The sequence below is a fragment of the Anastrepha ludens genome, chromosome 2 (genome assembly GCF_028408465.1).
Source record: "Anastrepha ludens isolate Willacy chromosome 2, idAnaLude1.1, whole genome shotgun sequence".
In the NCBI taxonomy this organism is placed as follows: Eukaryota; Metazoa; Arthropoda; class Insecta; order Diptera; family Tephritidae; genus Anastrepha; species Anastrepha ludens.
The window spans coordinates 154,698,216-154,712,447 of NC_071498.1; the positions used below are offsets into that span (position 1 = coordinate 154,698,216).

General features: G+C 36.7%; 1 protein-coding gene across 1 annotated transcript in view; it reads left to right on the top strand.

Annotated features, from left to right (window-relative positions):
• Positions 1 to 14,232, top strand: part of LOC128855637 (uncharacterized) — a 103,572-nt gene that overhangs the window by 12,217 nt on the left and 77,123 nt on the right. The window contains exons 2-3 of the mRNA XM_054090693.1: positions 11,250 to 11,489; positions 12,278 to 12,531. Coding sequence (XP_053946668.1) covers positions 11,250 to 11,489; positions 12,278 to 12,531 — 494 coding nt within the window. The remainder of the gene's footprint in view (positions 1 to 11,249; positions 11,490 to 12,277; positions 12,532 to 14,232) is intronic.

Below are 14,232 nucleotides of genomic sequence, written 5' to 3' on the forward strand. Positions count from 1 at the left end.
CGTGAGATTATTCGGCCATCAAATTTTTCGCGCAAAAGAGCCATTGTTTCGTTAGCTATGAGACAAGTGGCACCGTCCTGTTGGAACCACATATCGTCCACATCCATATCTTTCAATTTGGGTCATAAAAAGTTCGTTATCATCTCACGATAGCGAACACTATTCACAGTAACTGCCTGACCGGCCTCATTTTTTTAAAAATACGGCCCAATGATGCCGCCGGCCCATAAACCGCACCAAACAGTCACTATTTGTGGGTGCATTGGTTTTTCGGCAATCACTCTTGGATTATTGTTCTCCCAAATGCGGCAATTCTGCTTACTGACGAATCCACTGAGGTGAGAATGTGCCTCATCACTGAGGACGATTTTCTTCGATATGCATTTTGATTTGAACACCCGTTTTCATAATAAGCCTGAATAACTTTTACGCGTTGCTCGATTGTGTATCTTTCCATGGTTCAAATTGAATTAGTCTGAAATTGAAAAACGTTAAATGAAATGCAGAAAAAACTTGATGTTTAGATGTGTTTTACATTCAACATCGGCCCTTACAATTTAACCACCCTTTATATAAATAGCTGCTTAATTTTTCAATATAAATAGATTTCTCTTCTTCTTTCGTTTTTCCTAATTATAATATGAACTTGCGTGAATTTTCGTTAATACTTGACCAGGGATGATGAATCATATAAAAATGTCCGAAGCACGTCGAGTTTTAGGCTCCAAATGGAATATACCTTTAGAAGAGTTAGATGCTTTCATTGCAATTTTATATGCACTTGGTAGAATCAGAAATGGAGCCCTGCATTTTTTCAGGAACAATGAACAGAAATCGTTTCAAAGAAATTATGCGATTTATTCGTTTTGATAATATAGAAAAGGCGGGCTCCCCGCGTCTGCAGACTGACAAATTTGGAATGAAATGCATTTATAGAAAATAGTCAAAACTGCTACAAACCAGGTGCAAGCATCACTGTTGCTGAGCAGCTATTTGCGACAAAATCAAAATGCCGATTTACGCAAAATATGCCCAATAAACCCAAAAAGTACGGAATCAAGCACAACAGCACAAAATCTAAATCTAATATATGGCCTGTACAGGTGTTTTTCAACATTCTGTATTTAGCTGCTATAAATGCTTGGATTTTATATAAGCAAACAACTAGAGAAAGATATCACGATAAGAATTTTTATTTGCCTCCGAATACGCTGTTGCTGCAGACACACACAGACTAGAAAGATATATCAAAGACTTAATATAGTACCAGCAAAAGAAATTCGTATGATGTTATTCAATAACATAAAACACCTTGATCAAAAAGTTCAGGGAATACATTCATGTATGTCAGTTTGGTCCAGGTATTAAACAATTTCTATTTTCTGTATAACCACCAGAGTCGCCTTCGATTATTCTATTACTTCTTTCGGCTGTTAAAACGCCGAAGTGGTTCCCCGTAGTGGTTTTTTGACTTGATCAAAGAGAAAATATTGCATGGAGGACAATTCGATTTCTGCTGGTTGGTCTTCCTTTCTTTCTTTTCTTGGATAATGATGAAACTGTGTGCCACGGAGCAAAATCCATGAGTTGTTTTCCCACAAATCCTTTCTTTTTGGCGAATCACTTCACGTAAACGTACAATACCGTTGTAACAAAAATTGTAACCACGACTTAAAAAGTCGTTGTTTTTTTTGTCTTGGTTCATTCGGAGTTCTCCACAGACTCGCCTGATGTCTGGATGACATTTCGTATTCATAAGCCGACGTTTGAAAATCATGAATTTGGCGATATCAACGCGAACCTATATTTACATGCAATTCAAGTCCTATGGGACCAACTTTGCTCTAACATGCCGGAAACCCAAATCATTAACTTAATGCCCTGAACAGATCCATAAGCAAAGTTCAAATATTGATGGTTCATTTACGGTTATTGATCAACTTTTATTTCACTTTATTGATGTTTCTATCACTTTTCGATGTCGGCGGCCTGCTCTTAAATGGCTGTTTTCTTTAGAGTATCATTATCGAAACAGATTTCCAGCATTTCAAAGATTTTCGCACCATTGAATCCATTTTTAACGCAAAATTTAATACAAACTCGTTGTTGCAAAGTGAGATCCATTTTTAAAACTGTAGAAATAGAAAACACTTACAGAGGTAGATTTACTCAAGCCGGCTGCAAAAGCCAAGCAATGGCGATAAATGGTAGGACTGTTAATCACAGAATTGGCAATCTAACAAGGAAAATAGAACTCAAATCAGTTGGCTTAGAGCGTCACCTGGCGATTGCCTTGGAAACTCTGCGTAAAATTATGACGAGTGAAAAATTGAACGAATTTCTATACGCGAATTAGTGTTCCAATGGCCCAGCATCGAATCTTTTTAAATCAATTGGTTACCAGTTAAGAGAAATGGATTTTATAAAACAATAATTTATCTCAAGAAAACATAGTGGATGAAGTAAGTTGAAGCTCCTCAAACAAAACCAATATCAAGATTGATGCAAAAGAAGATGCCTCTGCGTGTTTGTTAAAATCAGAAGAGAATATTTATAGGGGGATATCTATAGTCAACACTTAATAAAATATTTGAGCCAGTAATATGTTTCAAGTGACCAGAATTTAACAGCAAAAGAAGCATGGGATAGCGTTATGACAATGAAAAGACACATAAAACCTTGTTGGCAGCCTCGAAATTAGAATGCTTCTCTCTTATTTGGAGATCTCAACATCAAGAGTACAACAATCGGGTGGAATTGATTCAGAAAGCATTTATGAGGCACGCTCGGTAGTCCCTTGATTTCTCCAAGCCGTTAACGTCATGTTTAACAGGTTTTCAGTTGATCAGCTATTCTTTCAATCAGATGCTAAATTTTGTTTATGGCTCCTTTACTTTTCCATTTAGTACCTTGCGAATATTTCATCTCTAATACCAACTGTGAAGAAATCTGATTTGTTGTATGTAAAATTAGCAAGAAAGACGTTGTCAAAATTTAACTCGATTTTTGAGCCACTTCAAGCTAGCATATGAAAAAATGTCCATTTCAGGTAAAATAAACAGTTGACCTAAGACAGTGCAAGTACGCCTTCAACTTACTAAATGTTGGAAAATTTCTTTACGTGTCTTTATATAAAGATGCTGAGAATGAATTTAAGTATTAATTTCGAAGTAATTGGCGTGAGTGCAAAAATATCTCCAAAAGATGTTTATAAAGGGTCTTTCGAGAGACACGTCTAGATGTTGTTTCAAAATAAAATATGTAAAAATTGACTGGCCGTGCACAAAAAAGGCATCGATGGAGTTTCACCAGACATCTTGAGGACCTGGACTTCGCCAATGATATTTACCTCCTCTCTCACAAACTCACTGACATGTACGTGAAGGCGAACAGACTAGTCAAGCTGGCACGCACTGTCGGACTCGAGGTCAACATCGCCCAGACCAAAGCTATGACAGTCTGTCGTACGGGAATTTAAATATTCAAGGACTCGCCCACATGTCATTGCATTGAGTTCAACGATCCCAACCCGAATATTGTGTTTCAGCTCTGGAATCGTCGTGGGCTTATTTACATAGACTTTGCTAAAAAAAACAACAAAATGCAGTTTAGTGGAGTTACCTCGCATGATAGATCTGGAACTAGTCAGCGTATGTCACCATTACGTGAAATTAGTCGACCGGGAAACTTAGATTGCAATAAGGCAATGTTTTCTCGAACTACATGACTTGTGACTCTTTCCTGTTGGTGAAAATAAAAATCATCTCTGTCTATTTCTTCAAGCTCAAGCGACAAAAAATCTTCAATAAATTGTCTATAGCGAAGTCTATTGACAGTGTGGGGCATTGCCTGCAATTGCATGTACGCACTGTACAACGCATTGATACATCAATCGCAGCGTGTGTGCTGGGCGTAAGGATTGTTGATACAACAAAAGCAGCGTGTATACGTTGCTTTCGTATTTTTGTTTTGAATTATTACTTTTTCGGTTTGGGTCTTGATAAGAGCTTCTTTTTTCGCAACGAATGTTTTTAATAACTGATAACTAAAAATAAGAGAAAAACAATTAAAACTAATAATCGTGGATTGTCGACTCATTCGGCTGATTATTTCCACCAAAAAATTATGAATTTTCCGATATGTTGTTTTTAAAGGGCAACTATTTTCAGAATAGTTGCAATAATTTTAACGCATTGTTCCATAAAAAAATGTACCGTCTCGGAATAATTCACCACTAACATCTAGGCATCTTCACGTGTGGCTTCTCTTCAGTTGTGCGAATAAATCATTTGCTTTTTATTAAAGATTTCCTTGGAGAAGAGCACTCTACTGAGTCTATGTGGCTTCGTTGGTTGGGTCATATAGCCCGAATATAAATAAACGCTCCGGCTCTGAAAGTATTCCATGCCGTACCAGCTGGTGGTAGCAGAAGAAGAGGAAGGCGTCCCCTGCGTTGGAAAGATCAGGGGAAGAAGAACTTAGCTTCACTTGATGTGTCCAACTGGCGCCGGTTAGTACGAGAAAGAAAAGATTCACGCGCTTTGTTAAATTCAGCCAAAATAGCGTAAGCGGTTATCGCACTAATCAAGAAGAAGAAGATCTAGGCGTCACTTTTGATAGACCCCTTACTTGTTTGCATATACTTTGAAAATTGTCTTTTTTACAAGCAGAAATTCAGCAATGAATTGTTATGCCATGAATAATTGCACCTTAGCACTCAGTTTGTTCACTCCCAGCAAAGATGTGTCATTTGCTGACATGCGTTTTTAATTTGCGAAAAACTCACATAGATTCATATGCATAGAAACTTTTTTTTTATTTCAATTTTTTTTCTTTTTTTTTTTTGATAACAGTAATCCGTTACATCTTTTGCAAACAATCAATTAAAAGTCACAAATTTTCTCTTTTAAATCCATTCAAGCAAACTTTAATAAAGACGTCCATAAACATACATACACTAGTTTACTTTTACGTTTCTCGCTTACTCACACATACATATGCAAATGCAAATAGGTGGCACTTGATTTCTGAATTTAGCAGCATTCAGATGTCAGTCACCAGTTGTGAATTGACTACGAACTTTAACTTTTACTTTTCGCCGAACGCGTCATCTACAATCGCCAATTAGAACTAACACTTACACACAAAAGTGCATGTGTATGTGTTTAGAAACTATCTATGCTCGCTCGCTCTTGCTTTATTGCCACGCCAAATTAAGTTTTCAAGTGCACCTCTGTTGTAGGCAACAACAAATGTTTGCCCTCAAGTGAGTGAACTTGTTGTTGCTTTCGCACCGAAAGTAAATCGAACTTTCATGTTGAGCCGCCCATACCGGTCAAATTGCAAGCAAACTAATTGCCGCTCTGCTGTACGAGTGGTGCTTAGCTGGTTAACTTAATTGCTGCAGCCAAGAAATAAATACAATAACGAGATACGCTCGAAGTAGGAAACATTAAGAAGAAAGGTTTACCACCAAGTAAAAGTACTTTAATGCTTTCCGCTTAGAGATCAAATATTTGAAAGAAAGTGTTGCCCGATGGGTGGAGAACAAGAGCAAAAAAAGGCAATTTCATGGAGCAATGGAATGCGTGCAAACCAACACCGCCGAAGTTAATTGAATTGGCAGAATAGATAAATCAGAAGACATAAAAAGACTTTCATTACACATTTTTATTTACATTTGCATGCATATATAAGTAAACATACATCCTTTGTTAGGTATTTGACCGAGGTTCTCCAACAGTTTGCCTCGTGCGTCTTGATGTTTTTCCGCAAATGAAATGCCCAATAATTTTATGCCTACTCCGAATAGACTTAATTCTAATTCCTAATTTCAAGGCGGATCTATACAAGGTGACTTCACTAAAGCAGCTGATTTGTTGTTTTTTTTTTTCTTTTTCTTGCGACTTCCTAGCGTCCTTCCTTTCCTTTTGGTTGTTGCCTTATTTGTTTGTTAACATTCTCAATGAAATTTTGGCAATCAAGCAGTCAATCTGCAAAAACAAAATTATGTATAAGGTGCCTTTCATAATCATAAGACACCCCTAATTTTTGCAAAGTATTTTAAATTATAGATTTCAGAGAAAAATAAAAATTTTACACATCGGTTAAAGTAACAAAAGTTATCTGCTTCATTACAGATTTTAGAACTTTTTTTAATACATAAAGAAAATTTTTAGCAAAAACGCAGTTCCAAGCATTTCAAACCGGCCTTAAAAACCGCGCTGTTAGTTCTGCTTTCTCCAAACTGGATAAAGAAGCAAAGCGAATGGGTCTGGTGGTGAACGAGGACAAAACGAAGTACCTCCTGTCTTCAAACAAACAGTCGGCGCTCTCGCGTATCGGCACCCACGTCACTCTTGACAATTATAATTTTGAGGTTGTAAAAGACTTCGTGCATTTAGGAACCAGCATTAACACTGATAACAATGTCAGTCTTGAAATCCAACGTAGAATCTCTCTGGCCAACAAGTGCTACTTTGGACTAAGTAGGCAACTGAGCAGTAGAGGACTTTACTAACTCTAAACTCGACGAACTAAACTAACTCTCTACAAGGCTCTCATCATGCCCGTCCTATCGTATGGCGCGGAAGCTTGGACGATGAGAACATTAGCTGAAGCGACGCTTGGAGTGTTTGAGAGAAAGATTCTGCATAAGATTTTTGGACCTTTGCACGTTGGCAGCGGCGAATATCGCGGGCGATGGAACCATGAGCTGTATTAGGTTTACGACGACATAGACATAGCGCAGCGAATAAAGATCCAGCGCCTCCGTTGGCTGGGTCATGTTGCCCGAATGGATACAAACGCTCCGGCTCTGAAAGTACTCGATGTGGTACCAGCTGGCGGTAGCAGAGGAAGAGGGTGGCCTCCACTGTGTTGGAGAGATCAGGTGGAGATGGACTTGGGTTCACTTTGTGTGTCCAACTGGCACCGGTTAGCATGAGAAAGAAACGACTGCGGCGCTTTGTAAGCGCGTAAGCGGTTATCGCGCCAACTAAGACGAAGAAGAAGGCGTTTCAAAATGATAAAACACGGTTTAAATAAAGTGATCGCTTAACAAAAGTATAGTTTTTTCTAATTTTTTTTTCTGTCGTCTAGAATATTTTAATATTCTATGGAAGCACCATTTGCTTTAGGGACACAAATTAACTTTTTTTTACCTCTAGAGAAGCCCATTCTGCCTTAATTGCCGCTTTAAGCTCGCTGGCGTTGTCAAATTGGCGATTGTTAGTGTAAACTCTTTTGACCCCAAATGTTTTCTATTGGGTTTAGATCCGGAGAGCACGCCGGCCAGTCTATAGTTTCTATGGATCAAATACTGCCTTGCTTTCCTGCTTACGTGGATTCGGGCGTTGTCTTGCTGAAAAACGAAGTCCACTTCCCGATTATCCTGAATGAAAGAAAGGATACTATTTTTCAAAACGTTTTTGTAGTCTCTATTATTCATTTGCGATGATGTAAACTGTATATGAAGAGCTGCTTTCGATGTAAATGTACTTCAAACCATAACAGAATTTCCACCGTAGTTGCGCTTGGAAAATAAGAGGGGACTCTTGTACAAATCTAATAATTTAAAAACCATCGGGTCCATCAAAGTTCCATTTTTTTTTCATCCAAAAATATAACCTTTTTAAAAAATAATATGAAATTGATGGTTTCCTAGATGGTGTCTAGGTGTTTTTCTGCAAACTGAAGACGCGCCAGCTTGTGCCGTGGCAAAAGGGTGGGTCCTTTTCTTATTTTCGATAATTTTAAAATATTGCATCTCTGTAATGTGTGCCAAATTTTTGTTGTTGAAACCTTATTTTGAACAACAGCGCCCAAGTTGGTGCAAGACTTAGTCGAGTTAGAAGATTTTCTTATGATTGCTCGCTGTTATCAACTTGATAGTGATCATTATCTTCCAACTCCAACTCTTCCAAAATCTTATAATTTTCAGGACTCCGTAAAAAATTCCGGATAGCACAACGACCTCTGCTTGTTTTTATTGCTGGCCAACATTTTTCCACGCTCCTCTTGTTTATAGTATTTTTATAATATTTTGAACCCCTCAGCTTTTTCGGTTAAATTGAATAAAATTATAATTAAAGTCATCCAAAACAATAATCATCTCCTTCAATCTCTTCAGAAGCTTATTTTCGACTAGTGTCTTGTCATTATGAAACGCCGAAAAGACTAGCACAAGGGCAGCTTCTTGGAAAAAGATAACGGTTCTACAAAATAGAGTGAGCTTTCGCACCAGAAACAATTGACTTGAGACTTAAGACTTCGTCTATAACAGTTAAAATGACGCCAAATAAAAGCTACTCCGGAAAGTAAAAGCGAGCTTATGGTAGTTCAAAAATTGTATACCAAAGGTGTCTTATGATTATGAAACGCACCTTATATAAATGTTGTTATTGCTCACCCTCTATGAATTCGCCTCACCTTGTAGTGCACTTTTAATTGTATGTTGATCTGTACGCTGATCGATTGCATGGCGCCGTGGTGGAAGAGTGCGTTCAAGATCAAATTTCAATTATGAAAATTTGTTTCTGCATAAGAATTTAAATATAATTTTAAAGAAAAATGTCTAGCCTTCATTTGGTCACAATTAAAAATCATAATGAAAAATCTTGAAAATGGAGAAAAATTGAAAAAATCTTTACTAACGAATTTTTTAATTTATTTTTTTTATTCTTTTGCCAATAAAAAATTGTTTAATTTACATAATTTAAAAAAAATTTACCAAAACAAAAAAAGTATAATTTTAAAGAAAAATTTCTAGCTTTCATTTGGTCTCAATTAAAAAACAAAGTGAAAAATCTTGAAAATAGAGAAAAATTTAAAACATTTGAAAAAATGTTTACCAACAATTTTTTAAATTTTTTTTTTCTATTATTTTCCAGAAAAATTGTTTAATTTTTGTAATTAAAAAAAAGAATAATTTACCAAAACAAAAGTATTGACTTTTGTTTTTGGGCGGAAGCTACCAAGCAATTAACACTTACCGCACTCAACTCACCCTCTACTTGCTAGCGCATTCCGCTACTCATCAAGCGAAAATTTTCTATGTGAAAGCAATAAAAATTTAGCTATTTTCCAGTGGCTATTTTTATAGCTGCTTACTCACGAAATATTAAGTGGAAATATTTTTTTTATAATATTTGGCATACTTCAAGCGGAATGCTTTGAAAAGCATTGGAATTTCATAACAGTTTGAAAAAGCGAAAATAATGCACTGTTGTCAAATCAAATTCAAATTTGGATTCAAGGGAATTTATTTGTTTTATGCACTACTCGGCATGTGGTTGGTGAATCGAAAGCAGACCTTTTTTGCCAAGTTAATGCTATGTACGCGCCAATCTATACTCGTACACCTTCATTTAGGCAATTAAACTTTTAATTGAGTTATTGACTTTGGTGTTCAAATGCACTAAATTAAGCTAACTTAAAACGCCTGCCGTGGCCGAATGGGTTGATACGTAACTACTATTCAAAAGAGCGTAGCTTCGAGACCGCGGGCATGAAATAGCACATGATAATACGAGTAAAAGATTTTTCTAATAGCAGTCGCTCCTCGGCAGGCAATGGCAAGATTCCGTGAGTATTTCTGTAGTGAAAAGCCTGCCTTAAAAAAAACCATCTGCGGTAGCATAAAGCTGACGCTCCCACCATTTGTGCCAAAAAAAGACGCACTCCACAAATAGGCGGCCAAAGCACCATTTAACACTTTAATAGAAAAAATATGTTAACTAACCGATTATGAGGCATATCTGAACTTATTTACTACAATATAAAAAAAATGTTACTCAATGAACGAAAAAGACGAAGCTCCTTCAACCGATCATACGCCTTTTTACAGGAAAACTATTTCGTCTCTGAAATATTGACTCTATGGCCGCCAAGAGATGAAGAAAAATAGAGTTAAGCGCTTCCACCACGTTAAAAAATACGCCCCAATTTTCTAGAGGACAATTTGGATCTTTTGAAATGAAACTTCTTAGGCGTCGATGGACGAGCGAGAATGGAGAGTAAAATTTCAAGACCATGCAACGTTTTGGGCATTTTCGTTGCGCGAGAGAGAAAACATACATAACGTAGAGGAAAAGGAGAGATAGAGATATACCTTATATATATCTTAGATACACTTTAGGCTATTTTTCCTTGTGGTTGCTAATTTCTAGTGAGAATTGGCGCTTGTTTGTTCGTGCAAACTTGTAGGAAATATATTCTGATGCCTACTTTTGGCGTTATATTTCCTTGGAGCCTACTGTTTGGGGCGTTTTTTGGTCCCATTTTTTTTTTTTTTTGGTACTTCCGTTTTAGCGCTTTTTTCCGTTTCATGGCTAGTGCTTGTGCGTACTATAAAGTGCTACCCATTCCGGGGTCGGATTTATTGGTATTGCCTTGCGGTAATTTGTGCCGTTGCTGTGGTCCTGTTATCGCTGCGTTTGTGCGGGTGATAAACGCTCGGAGTAGTGCGCGTTGTTGCCACGGTTTGTGTTCGGCGTTTACCTACACCGGTAGACCCCGTTCTCCGTTTTTTGTAAATTTTGTCTGCTTGTATTCTCTGGAAATGTTGTGAATTTATTTAGATACATATTCGGTTTGTCTCTCTCTCTCTCTCTCTCTCTCTCTCTCTCTCTCTCTCTCTCTCTCTCTCTCTCTCTCTCTCTCTCTCTCATTCTCTCTCGGGCTTCTCCCTCTTCCTTTGTCTGCCTTGAAAGATTCACTTCTGTTATGTGTACTACGCTACACGCCCTTTTTTTCTTTTTAAAGTTTCTTTGGAAAGGCTAGTTGGATTCCCAGTTTTCTAAAGGACAAATTTTTCTGGGTCGTTGTTTTTCTTCTTAAAGTTTCATAGGAAAGGCTGATTGGATTTGCCAAAAGATATTTTAAGAACATTTTTGACGGATCTAGAGAAATCTTCTTCTGGGTATCACAATGGGCTTCTATGGTGACCCAGTGAATAAAATTAAATAAATTAATGAAATTAAAATTAAATAAAAAATTTAATTAAAAAAATAGCCCATGTAATCTTACCGAACCCACAACATATTTTTGATATGAAAATTAATCACCAGTTACTTACTATCCTTCCTTTATCTGACGAGTCACAGCAATTCATATTTTATGCTTCTGTGCGGCTCTAATTTTAGAATTAGTGTTACTTTTTATTAGGATTCACAACAAATTTATAGAAACGTTTTTCCTACTTTATTTATTTCAATCAATTTAAATTTATCAAAAATTCTCTCCCGCAGCTACCGACACTTCTGAAACCCCTATCGAAGAAGTTACCAATGCACTCTACAGTAAAAGTGTGAAATTCGCTATGACCCACGATCTGGAAGTCAAATTGCCAGAGGTGATGTTCGACGGTGCTACCTTTCGTATTTCTCCGCGCTCATTCGAAGGCAACGGCATTATTGCAAAACTGGAGTTGATACCGAAACAGGAAGTGGAAGCGCGTTTGGCTGGAAAAATTATTATGAAAAAAATACGTAAGTTTCTTATCCACACCAAAAAACGAAAAAAAATTGAGAAAATTAATAATTCTTGACTCCTTGTAAAATAGAGGTGGAGATTAGAAATTTGAATTTATAATTTTTATGTGCAAAAATTGCGAAGTGTGAACTCAATGCGCAACAAAAATGTGTTTTGGCATAATGATTTTATGGATTTCCCATTGCATTTTTAGAATGCACTTATGCTCCAAAGGTCTAGAACACTTCGTTTACACAATTTCATTCAATTTCGAAAATAATACGAATTCGCAGAAATATCATTAACTTCCACCTCCCTCTTTCAATGCGACAAAATAATACAACCAAATCTAACTTAATTTTATAAATTTCGGGTTGTAGGCTAGATTTGTAAAAAAATGACTCATACTGATACAGAAACTGCAGATACCAAATAGTGTGGCATCTCAGTAATCTCATTTGCTCTCTAGCTTCAGATCGAAATTTCGTATTTTTTAACGCACAAATTTAGGGAAGAAAAAACGAAGCTTTAAAATATAATATATCATGATATTAATCAAAATATGGTGCGAGCAATTAAATTAATTTTTCTTATTGATGTATATTTTACCTATGAATACTTGCATGCAAATTTAGAAATTAACTTCTTGGAAAGCATTTGAAGCTCACTTCTCACATAAAATACGATTTAATTGAAATTTCAAATGTCTTATTATGTTTTAATATCGTCCTTATACATATTTTGTCCCTCAAACCCCGCAGATTAAATTTCCAAGTAATTCTAATTAATTATATTTCATTTTCAGAGAAATTCTTGCGCAGCAAATTATTGCTTTCATTCCTGGCACTCGTCCTCATTATAAAAATCATCAAAATTAAATTGTTCTGGCTGTTGCCGTTGGTGATAGGTATTGGCGCGGCCAAAAAGTTATTGCTGAAATTCCTGCTCTTCCTCTTCCCAGCGCTGTCACATCTTTTCAAATTGTGCTCCTACTATCAACAAACATATCATTCGACCAAATATCATCATCACCATCACCTAATCAACCATCATCACACGGTAAGTAAATTAGTATGGGATTCACGAAAAAAAAGACAACAAAGCACCATTACAGAGTACGAGAGTGTGAGAGTGCATGAGACAGTAGGCGACGAGTTCAATTGAATAGAAATTAAAAAAAAAAACAGCGTAACTGCCAAGCAGTGGGTGTTTGAAGTAATTGACCTGCAAGGAAAACAACAAATGGCAATAATATTGTATATATGTAGTTGGCAACTAGTTACATTTACACCGCGCTTTGACCGGTTACATGTACAGCAGTAGAATAAAGACTTGAATCACACATTTACTACATATTTCGACTTTAAATTATTTTGTGAAAAATAAAAACAATTCTAAAGTAAATCAGATCAAGATTCTATATTTACTCTTCATTTATTTGGTATAAGTAAATTGGAATACGCTGCTGTTATCTCGAGATCGTGTCATACTATTCATATACATAAATCGTTTGGAGAGAGTGCAGAAAATATTCCAAGTTTTTAATTTGCACTCCTTAAATTTTTTTGAACCGCTCAATCCTATAATTCTAATTCCTAATTAATTGGCTTATTAACATTAAATAACAGACGATCTCTTTTGGCTTTTTCAGGTCTTCTCGCCATGATTTCGGGTAAAATCGACTTCTCCTCCCTTCTTGGGTTAAATTGATTTTGGATTAATTGATTGATTTTAATGTGCCTTGTAGAAATTTTCGCAGTTTCGATACTTTTTATATAAAGGCTTATATAGGTTAAATTAGGTTAGCCAGGTTGCTTGTCCAAGACAAGACCCTCGGTAGCCATAAGGCCCATTTTGATACATGCATTTGATTTCCATCCCTTAACTAAGTTACTTAAATCACTTGGATCTTTTTAAGAAGGAAACTAGGCCCACCAGTGAGACATTTTGCAAATTTCCCAGGTCTTCAATGAAATAAGCACCAAGATATTTAGCACGGCTTCTCTTAAGTGCAGGACATTCACAGAGGAGGTTTTGTACCGACTCAATTTCTTCGTCATCTTCACAACTCCTACAGAGGTCATTGTGAGATACACCCATTCTACTGGCTAAAGTGCCAATAGTGCAGTGGTCCTTTATAACACCTGTGAGGACGCTGGTAGTTGATCTGTTGAATCCATGCAGACATTTTGTCCTTTTAAGATTCTGTTTTGGCCAAAGCTGCAGGGTCTCCAGTTAGTAGTCAGATTCCACCTTCTATTGGTTTCCGCGTTTAAGCTGAAGTCAATCGCAGTGCATAGCTCATTTAGAGGAATGTTTATGGCTTCTACTACCCGCTGAATGTCAAGCTCAGACTCTTTCCTGGCACACTCATCCGCTCTTTCATTTCCCTCCGCTCCAAAGTGGACAGAGACCCAAACAAATTGCAGTATTGAGTTGTTGGATAAACGAGAGTGACCTCCTGCATTTTGTAACCCATTTTGAATTGATGCTCGCTGAGGCCAGTGCCTTGACAGCTGCTTGACATAAATAAATAAAACCAATAAATAAAACCAAGATTACACGAAAACATGAGTCGATGTATTATATTTCCCTAATTACGGGTAAAACAATCATTTTTTTTTTTTTGCATCTTTCTCTCTTTTTGTTCTTCACTTTTCGCCATCTTTTGAAATTATGACTTTCTGGTTTACACCGTATGAAGGAGCGTCTCAAACTCTATTAGAATGGGCAAAAACTGGGAAACTCTTAATATCCTCT